The 19,615-nt window shown below is 34.2% G+C and overlaps 1 protein-coding gene across 1 annotated transcript; it reads right to left on the bottom strand.

Moving 5' to 3' along the window:
• Positions 1-10,471: 10,471 nt before the first annotated feature.
• On the bottom strand, positions 10,472-19,392 carry LOC138941329 (uncharacterized). Its single transcript, XM_070310890.1, has 4 exons — positions 19,267-19,392; positions 18,988-19,188; positions 18,317-18,488; positions 10,472-10,698 (listed from the first exon to the last, which is right to left on the bottom strand). The coding sequence occupies exons 1-4, from the start codon at positions 19,390-19,392 to the stop codon at positions 10,472-10,474; spliced, it is 726 nt and encodes a 241-aa protein (XP_070166991.1).
• Between the last annotated feature and the right edge of the window lie 223 nt (positions 19,393-19,615).

Here is a 19,615-nt window from a genome sequence, read left to right on the forward strand (position 1 = left end):
AAGAGTAAAGATTTTTTTATTCTGATTGGTTAATGCAATGCTTCGAAGCATCTCTAGCGTCTTCTTGACCGCAGCCTAAGTCATGAGCCTCGATTACCCATAATGCAATGCAATCGATGTGTGAGCCAATAACAGTCTACCTTTCTTAGAATCTCTTTTCAATAGCGACTGCTCACACATCGATTCTTTGCATTGCATTATGGATAATTGGGGCTCATGACTTAGAGTTCGGGCACATAAAAATACTTAAGCGGTAAGATTTAAGACTTAGGGCCATGGCACATAAAAAAACTTAAGCAATAAGACTTAAAACGTAAGCAAATTGACCAATCACGGTCGAACAGTAAGGCAGCCATATTGAAACGTAAGCTACGCTGAAAATTCCGTATGGGGGTCGGCAGGAGTGACGGCCAAATTCCAAATTGATATTGGAGATCTCGCGCGGTAACAATGCAAGGCTCCGGTTTCAGGGTTACCAAATCTGAGAAATAAATTCTCGATTTCTATGTAGAGGCACAGATTAATAGACAGAGTCAAATCTTGTGAGAAGTCTATCAAAAATATCATAAAAACCACAGCATTGAATACACATTTTCATTATTTGGCTTTAGAATAATAATGATAAAATCATATCGAAGCATTTATATAGTGTATACAAACATTTTGCGGATCTGGAATTTCTCGCTACTTTTGGTTCTGAAAATGTAAATGTTTATTTATATTTTATATATAAAAGTATTAAATGCATAATTAATATTTTTAGGTCACTTACAAATGGCTAAACAATGAGTTGCATATTTACGTTAATGTACCAAAACAAATCTTGTTGAATTCTATCAAAAATATTACATTATATACAGTTGAATTGAAAGCGTCACAGTTATAGCGTCATAGAGCTTGAAATAGAAATGTTAAGCATTAGTCAAGGAAGAGAAATAAGGTAATAATTTTGTTTATAAATTATATAATAAAGGTTATTTATTTTCTTTGACTAAATTCTCTAGGGACAAGACATATTGTTAATCTATTTAACTTTTTTTGATATAATGATTAAACTTATCTTTTAAAACAATGGAAATTGATTATTTGGATAGAGCTGGCTTTTGCAATATAATGTTATCAGAGAACATTAGAATATCTGTCATCAACAAAAAGTAATTCAAATTTGAATCAAGACAAAGAGGAAGAATTGATTAATGATACTAAATTGCAGATTTTATTATAGGAACGTATAAAAAGTTATAATAATTTAGCAGCTGCGTTGATTAAAACAGAAGCTTACGGTGCAGTTTTAGAAAATGTGAAACATGAAGGTGCCAACTACAAAATGTTAAACCGCTACTTAGAAAAGGTATTGTAAAAATCCTAATCTTCTTTTTATTTACTATTTTTAATCTTTTTAAATAAGTTTTATATATTCTTGATTTATATTTTATATGTAGAAAATTCAAATATGTGTGTATATATATTATACATATCATAGGAACAATGCAAATATGTGTGTATATATATTGTATGTATCGTAGGAACAATATTGAGACACAAAGGGGAATATGCAAAAACTTATACAATCTTTTCCTCTCTCTCCACTGAATTCAAAAATTACATCCAGAAATAAAGATATTTACTACAGAATTAATGACCTTAAACGATAAAATTGCTAAATATGTAGAAAAAGATAAGCACCTATATCGCAAAATGTTAGATGTAGTTGAAGAAACTAGAAATCCATCAAAAGATACAAAAGCAAATGATAAAAGTAAGTAATTAAGTAAATATAGGTGCTAATAAGAGCAAATGATAAAAGTGAGTAATTAAGTAGAAATAGATGCTTTTCTTTTTTTGCGTCTTTAGCAATTTTATCTTTTAAACTCATTAATTCTATAAATATCTTCATTTCTGGATGTAATTTTTGGATTCAGCGGAGAGAGAGGAACAGAGAGAAATTGCATAAGCTTTTACATATTCCCCTTTGTGTCTCAATATTGTTCCTTCGATATGCATAATATATATATATATACACATATTTGAATTTTCTACATGTAAAATATAAATCAAGAATATATAAAACTTATTTTAAAAAAGATTAAATATTGTGAATAAAAAGATTAGAATTTTTGCAATATTTTTCCTAGTACTAAGTAGTGTTTTAACATCTTGTAATTGACACCTTGAAACATGTTTCAAATTTTCTAAAACTGCATAGGCTTTTAACCAACGCAGCTACCAAATTATTATAAACTTTTATACGATCCTCTAATAAAATCTGCAATTTAGTATCATTAATCAATTCTTCCTCCTCATTTTGATTCAAATTTGAACTACTTTTTATCGATGACAGATATTCTAATGTTCTCTGACAACATTATATTGCAAAAGGCAGTTTTATCCAAATAAACCATCAATTTCCACGTTTCTCATTGTTTAAAAAAATAAGTACAACCATAATATCAAAAAGAGTTAAATAGATTAACCTTAAAAGTCTTGTCCTTAGAGAATTTAGATTAAAAAAATAAATAACCTTTATTATATAATTTATAAACAAAATTATTACCTTATTTCTCTTCCTTGACTAATGCTTAACATTTCTATTTCAGGCTCTAACTGTGACGCTTTCAATTCAACTGTATATAATGTAATATTTTTGATAGAATTCAACAAGATTTGTTTTGTTACATTAACGTAAATATGCAATTCATTGTTTAGCCATTTGTAAGTGAGCTAAAAATATTAATTATGCATTAAATACTTTTATATATAAAATATAAATAAACATTTACATTTTCAGAACCAAAAGTAGCGAGTAATTCCAGATCCGCAAAATGTTTGTATACACTATAGAAGTGCTTCGATATGATTTTAACATTTTATTCTATATAAAGCCAAATAATAAAAATATATATTTAATGTTGTGGTTTTTATGATATTTTTGGTAGAATTCTCACAAGATTTATTTTGCTATTAACATAAACTCATTGCTTAGCCATATTTATGTTAACTTAAAAATATTAATTATGCATTAATTACATTTATGTAAAATTAAATAAACATTATATACGAATGCGCGTTCGCGAGCATAATTATTAACTTATCGTTTTCGAAAACATGGTCAGCGAAAGTCTTCCATAATCATTTTTCAACAATGTATTTATGACAAATATGTTAATTAACAATGCACAGATTTACTCAAATGTAAACATTCGCTCAGTTTTGCTAATATAATCAACTTTGCTTAATATGATATTGTTTAGAAGAAATCACTTCCCTTCCTTGCACTATTCCGTGATTTTCTTACTGACTTTATTAACCACTTTATTACTTTTCTTCTTGTGTTGCACTATTCCGCGATATATAAACATATTTAATAAATCAATAAATGCAAATAATATTTGATCTTTTTTGGTTATATCATTTATTAGAATACATTTTAGAAGGAATTATATACTGTTAAAATGTATGCGTTTATTCAATAGAATGGACTTGTGTCATATTCATATTAAATGTATGAAAAAGGAACAAGTCCATCTTCGTAATAAAAACAATTTCCTTCCTATTGCTTTCTATATTTTGATATTTATTGAGTTATATTATTATTATGGATTATACGGTTTGTATACAGTTTAATTTCTGTATTAAAATTATCTATAAAAATAAGATAGATAAGTGTTTGATACTTAAGATTATTTATAATCTTGTATTCAATACTTATATCCAATATGGTATAAACTTTGTAAATATATACTGTTTATATAATTATTTTTTTAAATTTCCTTTCTATTGAATAAATTAAAAAAAAATCGCATGCATATAAATACTGCATAATGTAGTATGGTTGTGCCTTTCCGGGTACAACGGGATTTTTGGGGATGATCCAAGGGTTCGGCTCGTCTTAGGAGTAGGGACTCTGAGTGTCGAGAAACACGAGGCAAAGATTCCGTGCAAAGAGATTTATTTGTACAGCTTTCGTATCGTAGAGTTCGGTTCGGTGATGCTCCGGCGATGTAACAGTGTCGGCGCTTGCAGAATCTCACAGTTTCTTCAAGTACACGCGTCACCACTTATTGTTAGTTTCGGAATACGGCCTCGAGATACTCGTTACCTCTCTTTTTATGGTCCGAAAGTAGGTGGTTTTTCGGTATTAGGACGCGATGTCTTAATTGCATATTGCAACGAATTGCATATCTTGCATTTAATCGCGGTTTTGGGAGCGCGCACAACAGCTTACAAAGTGTTGAATTTGCGCTGTGCTCCTTTTTTACTTTTATAGGTCGTAATTACGTTATTCGATTTTGAGTTATGACATCCCTCCCCCTTTGGAGGACGGAAGGGTAGTGACGTTTTTTATTTGAGACTGTATGTGAGACTCTGTTCACAATTCTTTCTTATTCTATGCGTGGTGTACGTTTACAATTTTTGTGGGCTCGCCATAATACTATTACTATGATACTTATTATAAGTATTGCAAAGCTGCCTGATATTGGGTATATAACTTGCTTTTGTAAGAATGGATAATTGTTAGTTTTATCTAATTCTTTTGTTATCTCCTGCAGTCTAGTGCTTAAATCCATTAATTCGTTCGAATTTTGTATTATTTTCTTTATTTTTACTCCATTAGGTTTTGTTGGCGTGTTAGGTCAAATTTTAAGTTTGATATATTATATTCCGGCAAATATGTTGGAAGATAGGTAGTATCTATTAATCCCGAAGTTTTTATTATCATATCAGCCGTTACTAATTTGCTGTTATTCATTAGTGCAATTCGCCCTGTTCTAGAAATTTTTATTCTATTTTCTTCTTGGTTTTCGCAGCTTATAGTTATAGATTGTTCGGTGAGCGTAGAGTACAACCACGAGTATTGGTTAGTCAGCGCAATCCATATAGTATGGTTAGAATGAATATATCTCGTATTACAAAATCTTTTGTCCGCTGCGACTTGTAAATACACTTGGATTTCGCATAGTGAATCGTCGTTAATATGATATATGGGTCTATTCTGTTCGCATATATAATGATTACTTATTTCGATACATTTATCTAAATTATTCTGTGTTGTTGTTAAATATTTTTGATCTTCGCTGTCGATAGCTATAATGGGTTGGTTTATTTCTACGAAAGTGAATAAATTTCCTTGACTGTATATAGGTAGAGGTATTGCCTTTACTATATTGTATTTAGGATGAGAGATTAGTGGAAAGCGTAAGATAGTATGTATATAGGGTGTGTCGTAGTAAGCGCTAATCGTTATGAATTTTTCAATCGTTAGCCAATTGTTTTCGAAGATACCAAAGGGAAAATGTAGTCCTTGTGGTACTTGTGAGGTAGCTTCCTTGAGGCTATTTATAACTTGTTCTAATGGGATTAATCTAGGATGTACTTTTCCGTCCTTTATTGCCATTAGATGTTGTATTATATCCTCAGTGTCTCTCATTAAATCCGTTATGATCGTGTTAATTATGTAAAAGTATTCATGTATTTCTTCGCGTTGAATCTGACTTGTCAATTGTTTTTGTATTTTGGAAGTGAAATTGAGTAGTAATTGTTCATTATATTGTGTTACTTTTTCTAAATTATTAATGTGAGCAATAGTGGCATTTAATATTTTAACTTTATTTTTCATTGTATGATGTAGCGTTTGTTCTTGGTTTTTTAAGAGGGTTAGTTGTTCTTTGATGATTTTTTCGTCGTTGGCATCCATTGTTCCAAAGAGAGTTTTCGCTAAAGATTCAATTCCATTGATGAGGCCTCTGCGCTTATCTGTTGGCGTTTTATATACAGTGTTTACGCGTCTTAGGAGTTGCGCCAATTTCTCATTATCTGCTTCGATTATTCCTTTTAAGGTTTGGCAGTTTTCTTGCGCTTTATTTTGTAGGTTGCCTAGGAAGAGTGCATGATCGATGTAATTTTGTAAATTAGGGAATCTTTTATTTAAGGCTCCCATATCAATGTTTATTACTAACTTCCAGCTTGATTCTACTTGATGTAGATCACGATTTTTTCAAAATATATTCCTGGTTCTTGCTTAAATTGTTCTATTTTATTTTCGGCTTCTAGGCTTGATTTTGCTGCTATATCTTGGGCCTTCCATGTCATTAGCGCTCTGGAAATATAGAGCTTGTTTGTTACGCTTTTTCTTCTTTTAATGTTCTATGAAAGCTTTTAAGCGATTTACATGGGTGCATATTATTTTTCTCCCTACTTTGATTTTATAATTAACATCAGAAATTTTATCAGTAACTATGTATGGTCCAATCCATAGAGAGTCGAGTTCTTTTGAACGTCCTCTCCGAACTGTTTCCTCATGTAGCAATACTTCTACCTTGAAAGTGGTTTGTTTTGCCTTTTTGTCGTATTGCTCTTTTATTTTAATTTTCTCCTCTCTTATGTGCTCTTTAGCGATTTGATTTGTCGCTCGTATTCTTTCTTTTAATTCCTGGGCGTAGTTATCGTAAGTATACGTAGGTTTCGGCGGCGTTGTTAGCGCTGTTGGTAAGATTGATGTCCGTACTAGTTTGAAAGGAGTAAATCCTGTTGCCGTATGAGGGGTAGTGTTGTACGTAAACATGGCATAAGGTATCCACTCGTCCCAGTCTGTCTGGTCGGCATTTATATAATGTCATAAGTACTCAGTTAGTGTACGATGTGAGCGTTCTAGCGCACCATTACTTTCTGGATGTTATGCGGTCGTCTGTATTTTTTCTATTTTTAATAGTTTGCACATGTTTTTGAACATATTGCTTAAAAAGTTCGTGCCTTGATCCGTTAGCACTTTGTCAGGGATTCCGTGTTCAAATATTATTTTAACTACGAATTCTTTTGCTACGGTGGCGGCTTCTTGATTAGGTAAAGGAACTGTCTTACTGAATTTCATAAGATTATCTTGGAAGGTTAGAACATACTTATTTCTGTTGTTTGTTACGGTTAATGGTCCTACAATATCTAGCGCACATTTTTCGAAAGGTAGGCTAGCTGTATCAGTTATTACTAAGGGTGCTTTAGATTTTCGCTTTAATTTATTTTTTTGACAAAATTCGCATTTAGCGATATAATTTTCAACGTATTTAGTTAATCCGAACCAGTTATATTTCATTCTAATCTTATTTATTGTTCGTTCAATTCTTTGATGTCCGCCTAAGGGTCCGTCGTGATATTCGTACAATATACACGCTTTATCTTCTTCGCTACAGTTTCTCTTTTCGTTATAATTTTCTTTCTTTGCTTCCTTTGAGAACTACGTTGCGGCTTAACGCGTCGGCATTAGTATTTGTTTTTCCGGATCGGTGTATGATTTCGTAATCATATTCTTCCAGTTTTAATCTCCATCTTATTAGACGTGATCCTGGATTGGCTACATTGAATAACCATACCAATAGCTTATGATCCGTTATTATTTTAAATTTAGTACCGTATAAATAAGGTCTATAATATTTTACTGCCCATGGTTAATAACTCTTTTTCGGTAGTATTATAATTATGTTTTGCTTGCGATAATAATCTGCTGGCGTAAGCAATCGGCCGGTCTTGGCCTACTTGAGACAATATAGCTCCGATAGCGTAATCTGATGCGTCCGTCGTTAAAAGAAATTCTTGACTGAAATCAGGATATTTTAGCACCGGGGCGGTAATTCATTTATTTTTTAAAGTCTCAAATGCATTTTGTTGTTCTCCAATCCATTCGAATTTTTCTCCTTTTTTCGTTAATTTTGTAAGAGGTTTGGCAATTTTAGAGAAATTTTCGATAATATCTCCCTAAACCTATAAAGGATTGTATTTCTTTTACCTTGGTCGGTGTTGGGAATTCTCGTACTGCTTTTAATTTAGAAGGATCAGGCATGATTTCGTTTTCGGTTACTACGTGCCCTAAATATATTACTTCTTTTCTAAGGAACTCGCACTTATCAGGTTGAAGCTTTAACTTATGTTTTCGTAATTTGTTTAATACTTCGATAAGCCGTGTATTATGTTCCTTTAAACTTGCTCCGTATATGACTATGTCGTCCAAATATACTACACATTTGATTCCTTGTAGTTGAGTCAGCACAGAGTTCATTAACCGCTGGAATGTGGCTGGCGCGTTCTTTAATCCGAACGGCATTCTATTGAATTCGTAATGTCCGTACGGTGTAGAAAACGCTGTCTTGCATTTATCGTTTTCGGCCACGGGTATCTGGTGATAACCTGACGCTAAATCTAAAGTGGTAAAGTATTTTGCATTTCCCAGTTGGTCTAGTATGTCCGTTATATTAGGTAATGGGAAGGAATCGCCTATTGTTAAATCGTTTAACTTTCGAAAATCTACGACTATTCGTAGTTTTTATTTACCTGACGCATCGGTCTCCTTAGGGACCACTAGCAATGGAGCATTCCATTGATTGGTACTTGGTCTAATGATTTTGTCTCTCAGCATGCCTTTTATTTGCTCATTTACTTATTTATGTTTTTCTGGTAAGCGATATGGGCGTATATTTACGGGTGCACTGTTGGCTTGAACCGTAATTTCATGTGTGATAGTAGGAGTATAAGTGAGTGCATCTCCTTCGATATAAAATATGTCGCTAAAACCTTTGCAAATTTCTAGCAGTGTTTTTTCTTCTTCTTGATTTAGGTGTTGTATACGCAATAAATTTTTTATTTTTTCGCGACGGGAAAGCGTTGTAGCCTCTTGTTGTTTTTGAGTATTGCATTTTTGAGCCGCTGTATTTTTTTATTTCTTCGACTGTTCCGCATGGAGTTGGTAGTTTAATATATTTTTCGGTAGTGTTTATAACACTTATTGGGCAGGAAAATTCTTCTGGCTTTACTAGGCAATAGCCAATAAAAACTCCAGGCTGTGTTTTCTCAGCACGTATTATGCCTACTTTGTTTCAGTCGGTAGTAGCTTGAATAATTGTCTCGCTACGCGGTTTTAAGGTTACTGATCGGTACGGATATAATTTTAATATCGTATCTGCTAGCTGTATCTGCTTCTTATTATAATCGCACGTAACCGTGTTTTTGTAGAAAGTCTACTCCTAGGATTCCTTCATAATCAATTGGAAAGTCGTCCTTCACGATATAAATTGAGTGCCATATTTTTCGGTTCTTCAGGATTATCGTTGCCTTGATTTTTCCTGTTGCATCCATTTTGTGTCCTGTAACTCCAGTGAGTGCCATTTGCTCCTCGTAAATCATGGTTTCTCCTTTTAGATTTCTTAACTTTATTAATGTAACCGTTGCTCCTGTGTCAAACAGTAGGTTTAATTTCCCTTTTTTAACTTCCTGGATGGGAAGAGTTACTAGATCTAATCCAGTTTTTATTTGCGGTTTTCCTGTTACTTGCGATATTTGATACTCGAGGGCTGGTCTCGACTGTCTTGTATTCTCTTCGTCTTCTTCTTCATCCTCGTCGTGCGTTGTATTTTTCTTCGTTGTCCATTTATTTTATTACGATTTTGTGGCTTTTTATCTTCGTTTGATTTCGTCCGGTTAGATTGTACTATCCCAGAGCGTCCATGTAGACTCCAGCATTCATCTCGGCCATGACCTGATTTTTTGCAGTAAGTGCAGCGTTTTTCGAATGTATTTATTCTCGATTGTCCCTGTGGCTTCGGCAAGGAGAACCGGTTTGAATATCTGCTTGTTCGGCATTCTTGTCCGTGATGTCCTAGTTTTCCACATTTATTGCATTGTAATACTTTATTTCGCGCTGCTTGCGAAATTGTATGTTCAGGCTTATGCCGCAATGCATGTTCTAATGGACACTTGACTTTCTCTTCCGCATTGGCTCCTACGATTGCTTCTTGAAGCGTTGAGTAATGCTGTACTCGTACTACCAATTTGATATCCTCGTGGAAACCTATTTGGAAATTTTGCAGAGCTTGCTGTTGTATAGTTTCAAGTATAATGCGTTTTCGTTCGCTGCCGTAATCTTGGCCTTCGATCATGAATTCATATAATTCCATGGCCAAATTGTCGGCGCGCAGCCCGTATGCTCTGGCGCTCTCACCGCGCTTTTTGTTCTAAGGAGTTAAACTCGATTTGCAAGTGATGCTCTTTTTGCTTAAATAGCAGATTTCGAGTTCTCTTTTAAACTGTCCAAAACTGTTTATATTTCGCGTTTCAAAGTCTACCATAGCTTTTCCCTTTAGCTTTGTGCAAAGTATTGCTTCTAATAATGTTCCTCTATTTGCGGGATTAATATTTTTTATCGCGTATGAACATGCGCTTAAAAATTCTTTAAGTTTAGCTTGTGAATTTCCGTCGAATTCCGGAATCATATCTCTTGCTTCTTTTAATCGTAAATGGCCGTTTAAAGATGCCGATTGATTTTGAAGATCGTTAAGTGTTCGTCCGTATGTGACATCAAGATTAGTGTCATTCGGTATCGTTCGCGTTCTATTTAAATCTTCCCGATTTGCGCGTAGATCGTGTATTTGCCTGTGTAATTCTTTTATTTCTTCTCGCAATGCTCGAACGGTTTGCACGATTTCGATTATCAGTGCATTGCTCGGATCTTGTTTTCTTCGTTATTTGCTTCGAAGATGCTACTGTCGTATGATACGGGAGAGTAATTTCTCCTAACGGCAACGCGTTCGACGGATGTACGATTTATATCAGGTCCGTCTACTTCTATTATGTTATTGTTATTGTTAGGCGGGAGTGTATTTTCCGCTACTTGGTTTATTTCTAGTTCGCGGGATCCTAATTCGGGTGAATTCTCGCCTGAAAAATGGTTATCTAAATTTCTCCGTACGTTATCGCGAATGTCGCGGGCCGCTCCTTCGATTACTTGTACGGGGTTTACAAAGCCGAACCTATTTGCTAGTCGCGCTGATGCGCTTAAAAATCGCGGTCGGCGGAACGTAACTCTTTTCGGTTGTGCCGACATTCACGCTGTTTTATTGTACAATGTTTTTGACTTACACTATAACGATGATACGCATTCTTCTTTCGCTTACTCGTTGCTTCTGCACGGTCAGCTGTTGTGGTTGGATCGCTCGGCGGTGCACGTTGGTCAGCGTCGGTGAGTTTTCTGTTGCACGGGCGGCGTCCTCGGTTTGCTACGATCGGCTAGTTGCTGGGCGTTGCGTTGGATTGCTCCTTCCTTTGCGCTTCAGCTTCTTGTCACGGTTCTTCTTCCGGGTCTTTCAGGCACTGACGATGTTTTGGCTCGCACTTTGTGCTGATTTGCTAAATCAATTTTTTGTTATTGATTGTGTCTCGAAATAGTTGGGCTTATCCCACATATTCTTATTCATTCCTTTAACTGGACCAATCCCACCGCTGCCACCAATTTTGTTGTGCCTCTCCGGGTACAACGGGATTTTTGGGGATGATCCAAGTGTTCGGCTCGTCTTAGTAGTAGGGACTCCGAGTGTCGAGAAACACGAGGCAAAGATTCCGTGCAAAGAGATTTATTTGTACAGCTTACGTATTGTAGAGTTCGGTTCGGTGATGCTTCGGCGATGTAACAGTGTCGCCGCTTGCAGAATCTCAAAGTTTCTTCAAGTACACGCGTCACCACTTATTGTTAGTTTCGGAATACGGCCTCGAGATACTCGTTACTTCTCTTTTTATGGTCCGAAAGTAGGTGGTTTTTCGGTATTAGGACGCGATGTCTTAATTGCATATTGCAACGAATTGCATATCTTACATTTAATTGCGGTTTTGGGAGCGCGCGCAACAGCTTACAAAGTGCTGAATTTGCGCTGTGCTCCTTTTTTACTTTTATAGGTCGTAATTACGTTATTCAATTTTGAGTTACGACAGTATTTTATATTTTGCAGGAAAAATGTCAAATTTTAAATTTTTACAAAAAGCAATGAGATCCCACAAAAAAACCTCACAAAGGTAAAAAAAATATGCCAAGTATATAAAAAAATCCCAATTTGTACGTAAAAAAGTTTAATGTTCATCCTTAAAAAATAACTTAAAAAAAAATTTTACCTTGAAAAATAATTTTCATAAAAAGTAAAAAACTAAAAAATGGTTTTCCTCTAAAAAATAACTCTAAAAGATAAAAACCTTTAAAAAATCAAAAATCAAAACTAAATATGAAATCAAGTTAACTAGTCAAGTACATAGAAACAGTTCAGTTTGTAATTTGAAATAATATTTGTTTGATAAAATCAGTCTTACATTTATAGAAATATTATAGATTTCCTCGAGAAAATTAAAATGCATTTTATTTTTATAGAATTACTATTGTTATGTCCCTCCCCCTAAATAAATATTATATATAATATATAAAATAGTACAATTATATTGCGGATTTTGTTCCAAATGGTGCATCATAAAACTACTTAACTTTTAATGCAATAACGTCGATCACCAATTTCGAGTGTAAAAATGCCCCGTGCCAAACTGATCGAATTGTTTTGAAATTAATCATAAGCTTTACCGGATAGGCCTGTAACGAAAGTTTAAAATTAAAGTGACATAAAAAAAGACATTTATATTAAAATATATATTTTAAATATATAATAATTTCGTACATATAAGATTTTATCACACAGATACGCATGCACGCATCCGCTCATGGTGTGTGAGAGAGATATAAAATGTTACATATATTAAATAATTAAATATTAAACATTAAAATTACATTTTTTAAACATAAAAAAAATCATGAGTTTTAAATGTGAAATAAATCTTTTTAAATATTTTGCACATATTACATATTTTTTATTTTGTTACTTAATACGGTGTACTTTAAAAATTTTTAATTAAACTTGATTAAAAAAAATTATTTAAGATTTTTAAAACTTAACCATTTCTTTATTTTTCACAAAATTCAACTTATTTATTCATAAAATAGTTTTGACATTTTCAAGAATCTGATTTATGTCATATTTGATGTTATTTTAATCGAAAAAATTTTATTAATCCATTAAAATTTTTTTTAAACAGATAAAATGTAAAATATAAAAGTTTTTAATGATTTATATGAATTTAAATATCTTATGAAATAAAAACTAAGACTTTTATTTCTTCTTTTACCTTTTTGAAAGTAATTGTAACGAACTCATGAGATTTATACGGTTAAAATGACATCAAATACGATATAATTCGGATAATTTTTACTTAGATAAGTAAATAAATTTTTTTATTTGCATCTAATTGAAATTCATCCGAATATTGTCGTAGTTGGTGTTATTTTAATCGCAAAAATCTTATTAATTAGATCAGTAAAATTAAAAGATAAAATAAAAAATATAAAAATTTTATAAAAGTTTTTGTATATTCGATAGGTGCACTCCGAAGCGTTATTTAAAAATTAAAGTATTTTAAATAAATATAATTATTAAATACTTCGCTACAAATTTGCTAAGTAAAGATTGAGAACATATGGTAGTCACTGCATTGGCTAACCACGGTATGGCGCTGAAACCAGTGAGAAATGCCGGTCTCGCCTTAACTCGGGCCTTTGGCTATCTGTCTATTAATCTGTGGTAGAGATATATGTTCATATTAGTGTTCATAGTATATGTCCATATACGTGCACACACGATTGCATTGCTCGCGTGGACGCATATTGTGGAAAGGAAAGATAGAAAAGGATCAACGATCACGCTATCCTTGTTCCTCTAGCATATCGCTTTACGGCCGAGATACGGCCTGAAAATACTTTCTGGCCTTTCGTGGCAAAAAGCAGTAACACAACAAGACTAACGGGCGCCCATTTTCGAGAATTTTTTACTTGCATATATACATATGTGCATATATATGTTTAAAGTATAGTTAAAATTATACAATTAAATATTGTATGAGGATCATTAATAATAATAGGATAATAGGTAACAAAGTGAACAAATATACAATATGTAAGACACGGATGCCTGTTAAACTTGGTGATTTGTTGCTTTATTACTATCAATACTTCGTGTATTATATCAGCAGGATAGGGATAAGCACGATTGTCAATTTTTGTTTGACTTTATTTTTTAACAGTCGTAATTACTATTTCGTAGATTAATAATTATATTATCTTTTTTCAATTGTATCAAGAATACTTAAAATAATAATAGCTTTTTATAGCTATTATTGGTTTATTACAAAATACACACGTATTAACAAATTACATAAGATAAATTTTTCATAATGTATAATATATATGTGTGTTACAACATGGCCACATATTTTCAAAATTTTAACGATTGTTTTAAAATATAATTTATTTTAAATTTCACACAAAATATAATGTTTGTAACAAGAAGTATTATAAAAAGTATATGTGCAGATGTCTATGAAATCGAACTTGAATCTACTGCGTGATAAATTGAACATCTTGCACTTTGCCATTACCTATTACTTATATATATTGTACATATACGCTTTCATACTATTAATACTTATTATATTATTATGTATCTATGCGATATCGGTATGAACAATTGAAGAAAAATAATATAAAAATGTTAGTTTATGAAACTGCAATTATATAACTGTTAAAAATAATATCAAACAAGGATTGATAATCGTACTATTTCATGTCTATCCCGCTGATATGATACACAAAGGGTGCGTTCCATTTGAACGCTTATGCGCCATGAGCGCTCACGCTTATAAGCGCTATTTTCACTCGTTCCATTTGCTGCTTAAGCGCTAAGAATTGCAAACAGAAATCATTCTCTTTGGGTGCGTGAGCGTAATCTCAAAGCATGGAAGGACGAAACCTGAAATGCAAATTGATCTTTTCTTTGATTTTAGAGGTTAGAATTACTGAAACCATTGAGAAATAAAACTATAATAAATAAAATAAGCAGTACAAGCATGCCAAAAGATGATGGAAAAAGAAATTGCTATTTTGTGTTTACTAATTTTAATATTACTCGAAATGTTTTTCGACGTTGAAGATTCTTCATGTAATATAGAATTAGAAAATATTATTATATTTCTTAATAAACATTGTATTAAAAATCAAATATTATGGCTTGCATTAAAACAGAACGCACCTGTGCATATATTAGAAAAATGGACGTCCCGAAGATGTTAGTTAATATTCAAGACGCTGATAATAACAAAATTTATAGAATATTAGTGACGGTAGAAGAAGCCAAACGTTTACAAACTGGTAAATTTATCATATTAATATTTATATTATTCATACAATAAAGTAGAATGAAGTTATGTAATTTTTCTTTCTTCCCGTTAATTAAGAATATTCACGTATATATTAATATGTACTTTATTTTGATATAATTTTACATAAATTATAAAATATTTTGTAAAATATTCATGTTTACATTTGTGTCCTCTCTGGTGTTATCACTTATACGGATCGTAGAATGTAAATAAACATTCAATCACCTTGTACACTTCAATCTTTATGTTTTAATACTACATATTGAGTTTAAATAAGTATTTAGTATAGAGTATAAAAAGTACAAAATATTTCGTAAACTATTCATTTTTTGGCCATCTTATCCTTATAATTTTTTGTGCCAAATATTCACGAGAAATCGATTTGTATCAAAAAATTGGCTGGTTCCATTTAAAAAAATGAAGATGATCTTCAAATCTCCTAAGCGCGTCCATCTAAAAAAAATGTTCAATTCTACAAAATTTCCCCCTCAATACTATACAACTTTTATTTCAAACATTTTCTCCTATTTCCAAAACTGTAGGAATTATTCGGGTGACTTGTCTTAGATGCCCCATCCTGTATATACATACATACATAAATATATACGTATATGTATACATACATATATATAACAAATGTATATACAGGGTGATTTAAAACAACCTTCTATCCTTACAATGTCATATACTTGACTCAATTCTAAGACGATTTTTCCTTTTCCAAAATTTTTTCCGAGGTTTAGTTTCCAAATTATAAGCTAAAATAATTAACGAATTACGGGCCGCGTACGCGAGGCAGGCAGGAGCGGTGCAACTCACCGTCTGATGTTGGTGATTACGTGGCCGCTCGTTGCGATCAACTGCTACATGCGATGGGGTGTATGTGTGACAGAGAATGTATACGCGTATACACACACATACACATTCTCCCCCCCCCCCTCTCTCTCTTTTACACTTATCGCGTGTAGCAAACAGCTGATCGCACACACGCACTCTCTCTTTCTCTCTCATTCACTGACTCTTACCTTGTATGTAGAGATTCGTTGCCCTCATACGACTCAATTAGTAATATTTCCGTGTGACATAACAAGTAACTAGCAAACTTTTTTTCACTCACAAATTGTACTACTTATCGAACTTATACGAATTAATCGACGCACTTTATCGATGAACTGAATTTATTAACGATTATAACGGTTAATCACAATTTACCGATTACTACCGATTAATTATTAAAATAATTCAAAAAAAGAAACGCGTTATTCGATGCAGAGGCTTTAGCCGATCACAGGATACATGATAGCATCCGCGTCGATCACGCGTAATATGATACATTCAGTCGTTCGACAGCCGGAAGCCGACAACGCTAGTACTGACATAATCTGCTTGTTGCCGTCGCGCCGTCCCCGCATCGAATAACGCATTTCTTTTTTCGAATTATTTTAATAATTAATCGGTAGTAATCGGTAAATTGTGATTAACCGTTATAATCGTTAATAAATTCAGTTCATCGATAAAGTGCGTGGATTAATTCGTAAAAGTTCGATAAGTAGTACAATTTGTGAGTGAAAAAAAGTTTGCTAGTTATTCGTTGTGTCACACGGAAATATTACTTAAGGTAAGAGTCAGTGAGTGAGTGAGAGAGAGACAGAGAGTGAGAGGGGGGAGGGGGAGAGAGGGGGGGGAGTGCGTGTGTGCGATCAGCTGTTTGCTACACGCGATGGGTGAGAGAGAGAAAGAGAGAGGGGGAGGGGAGGGAGAGGAGAGGGAGAGGGAGAGGGAGAGGATGAGGAGGAAGAGAGAGAGAGGGGGGAGAGGGGGGGAGAGAGAGAATGTGTATGTGTGTGTATACGCGTATACGTTTTCTCTCACACGTACACCCCATCGCATGTAGCAAATAGTTAATCGAAGTGAGCGGTCCACGTAATCACTAGCATCGGACGGTGAGTTGCGCCGCTCCTGTCTGCCTCGCGTACGCGGCCCGTAATTCGTTAATTATTTTGGCTTATAATTTGAAAACTAAGTCTCGGAAAAAATTTTGGCAAAGGAAAAATCGTCTTAGAATTGAGTCAAGTATATGACATTGTAAGGACAGAAGGTTGTTTCGGATCACCCTGTATAAATGCATATAGATGTATGTTTGATATACATTATACATATATGGTATATATATATTTGTAGGTTTTATTTAAAACAGATATTGATTATAAGGGAATATATAGAATATAAGAATGTAGTACAACTCTTAACTGACGGCGAAGGACTGACTGACGCTCGCTGCTCCTCTGTTTATGCCCGGAGATTAAGCTGCTCGTCTGTTTATGCCCGGAGATTAAAAGACGCCGATCGAAGAGTAGTGTTTATCTTTTCGGACTCGCGGCCACCCTGTGATCTAGCCGCATACGTCAAAAATAAAAGATTGCGCACGCGATAACAAAAATCTCTCTTAGCGGCGACTCGCTAAAGGATTCGTTACTACTTTATGATCTAGCCGCAATATCGACATGCGATACTACGCATATCGGTACATATAATACGTACTTAAATCCTACATATATACAGGGTGTCCGACATGTAAGTAGCCAAACGAAAAGTGGAGATAGATGTGGTCAACCTGAAGCGAAAAGTCCTATACCATTTTGCTAAATTCGCAATAATTATTATGTTATTAATTAAAATGTCTGAGCCAATGAGCGCGTGGGAAGCGGTCGGAATCGATAGAAATGTAAAATGGCTTACTTGTTTATGTCTCTTAGCATCGGAAGTATCAGCTGAGCGAGAGAGGCGAGTCACGCAGCGAGCGGCGAGCGGCACCGCGCCGAAAAATAATTATCACGCATCGAGTGACGAGCGATGTCACCGCGCCGGAAAATAATTATCCTCTCGAATTATTTTTTCGATGGCAAGACAATGATGCGCTATCATTTCCACGCCATCTTGCGGTAGATAGCTTGATGCGCTTTTTTATAGTGGTTTCCCCTGTAGGCCTATGTCGTTCTTTTAGCGCTAGTAACAGTCGTGTTATCAACTGTGGTGTTAAGGCACATCTTTTCTCCAACATATACTCCCCCCTTTGAAGCGGTTAACTCTTAAAAAAAAAGAAAAAATATAGACAAGTAAACAAAAGAAACAAATTAATCCCTTTGAAGTGGCAAAATGCATGCTTTAGTGATTGGTCTCTTGTACGTTCCCCTTGCAGTCTGAATGGAGATTACTCGGGCTACTCCATCTGTGCCTGGGTAAATGTCATCTATACGTCCGACTAACCATTTCAGTGGTAATGCCTCATTTTCCCGCATCATGACCATATCACCGATATTTGGCTGCAATCCCTTGGACAGTTGCCACTTGGTTCGCTCTTGTAATTGCTGTAAATACTCGTGATTCCAGCGTTTCCAGAAATATTGATATATTTGATTGACATGTTGCTATTGTGAAAGCCTATTGATTGATAAATGCATGACATCCTGCTCTGGAATAGAGGTAAAAGCGTCTCCAACTAGGAAAATGTCCAGGTGTTAAGTAGAAAAGGTCATTAGGGTCATTGGAGAGTGGTGTCAACAGGCGTGAGTTCATAATCGCTTCAATTTGAGTGAGCACAGTGTACATTTCCTCAAAGATTAATGCCACATCGCCGACAACACGTTTTAAATGATTTTTAGCCGATTTTACCGCTGCTTCCCAAATGCCACCAAAATGAGGTGCATGGGATGGAATAAAGTGCCATTCGATGCAATTTTTCTTTAACGTATTATCCACTTAAACTTGGTGATGCTTATTGTGCAATATTTGATAAAGTTCCTTCAATTTGTTAGACGCTCCTTGAAAGTTTGTTCCATTATCTGAATATATGTGTGACACCTTACTTCGACGAGCAATGAAACGCTTGAGAGTATTTAGAAATGTTTCGGTAGAAAGATCACTCACTAATTCTATATGTACAGCGTTTGTAGCTAAGCATACAAAAATAGCTATGTAAGCCTTTATAAACTTAGCGTTGCGAAGCTGCCCCGATTTTATATGAAACGGACCACCGTAATCAACACCGCTGCACGTAAATGGTTTAGATGGTGTTACTCTATATGAAGGTAACTCACTCATAATTGCTTCAGACGTACGCGGATTTGCCTTGAAACAGATTATACATTTCTTAATGTATTTTTTAACACTGCTGCGAACTGATAGAGACCAATATTTGACACGAACCGCTGTTAACGTGGCTTGTGCTCCTGCATGCAATTGCCTTTGGTGTTCTTGCGCTATAACTAAATGCGTAAACGGATGATTTGCTGGTAACAAAATCGGGTACTTTGCGTCAGGATATTGCTGCATTTTGAAGACGTCCGCCTACTCTTATAACGTCTTGCTTGTCGATAAATGGAATTAAGTTCAAAACTACTTTTTCGTGAGACGTGGCCTTTTGATTTCAAAGCTTGCAGTCCTTTATAAATGCTGCTTCCTGGATGATTTTCGTAAGCTGTAAGTTGGACTCCACCAGTTCCTGTGTAGTTATACGACCTGCAATCTTGCTTTCGGCTTTATTTTTAACGTTACG

The sequence above is a fragment of the Polyergus mexicanus genome, unplaced genomic scaffold (genome assembly GCF_030449975.1).
Source record: "Polyergus mexicanus isolate NDT 795.1 unplaced genomic scaffold, iyPolMexi1.0 SCAF_18, whole genome shotgun sequence".
Lineage (NCBI taxonomy): Eukaryota > Metazoa > Arthropoda > Insecta > Hymenoptera > Formicidae > Polyergus > Polyergus mexicanus.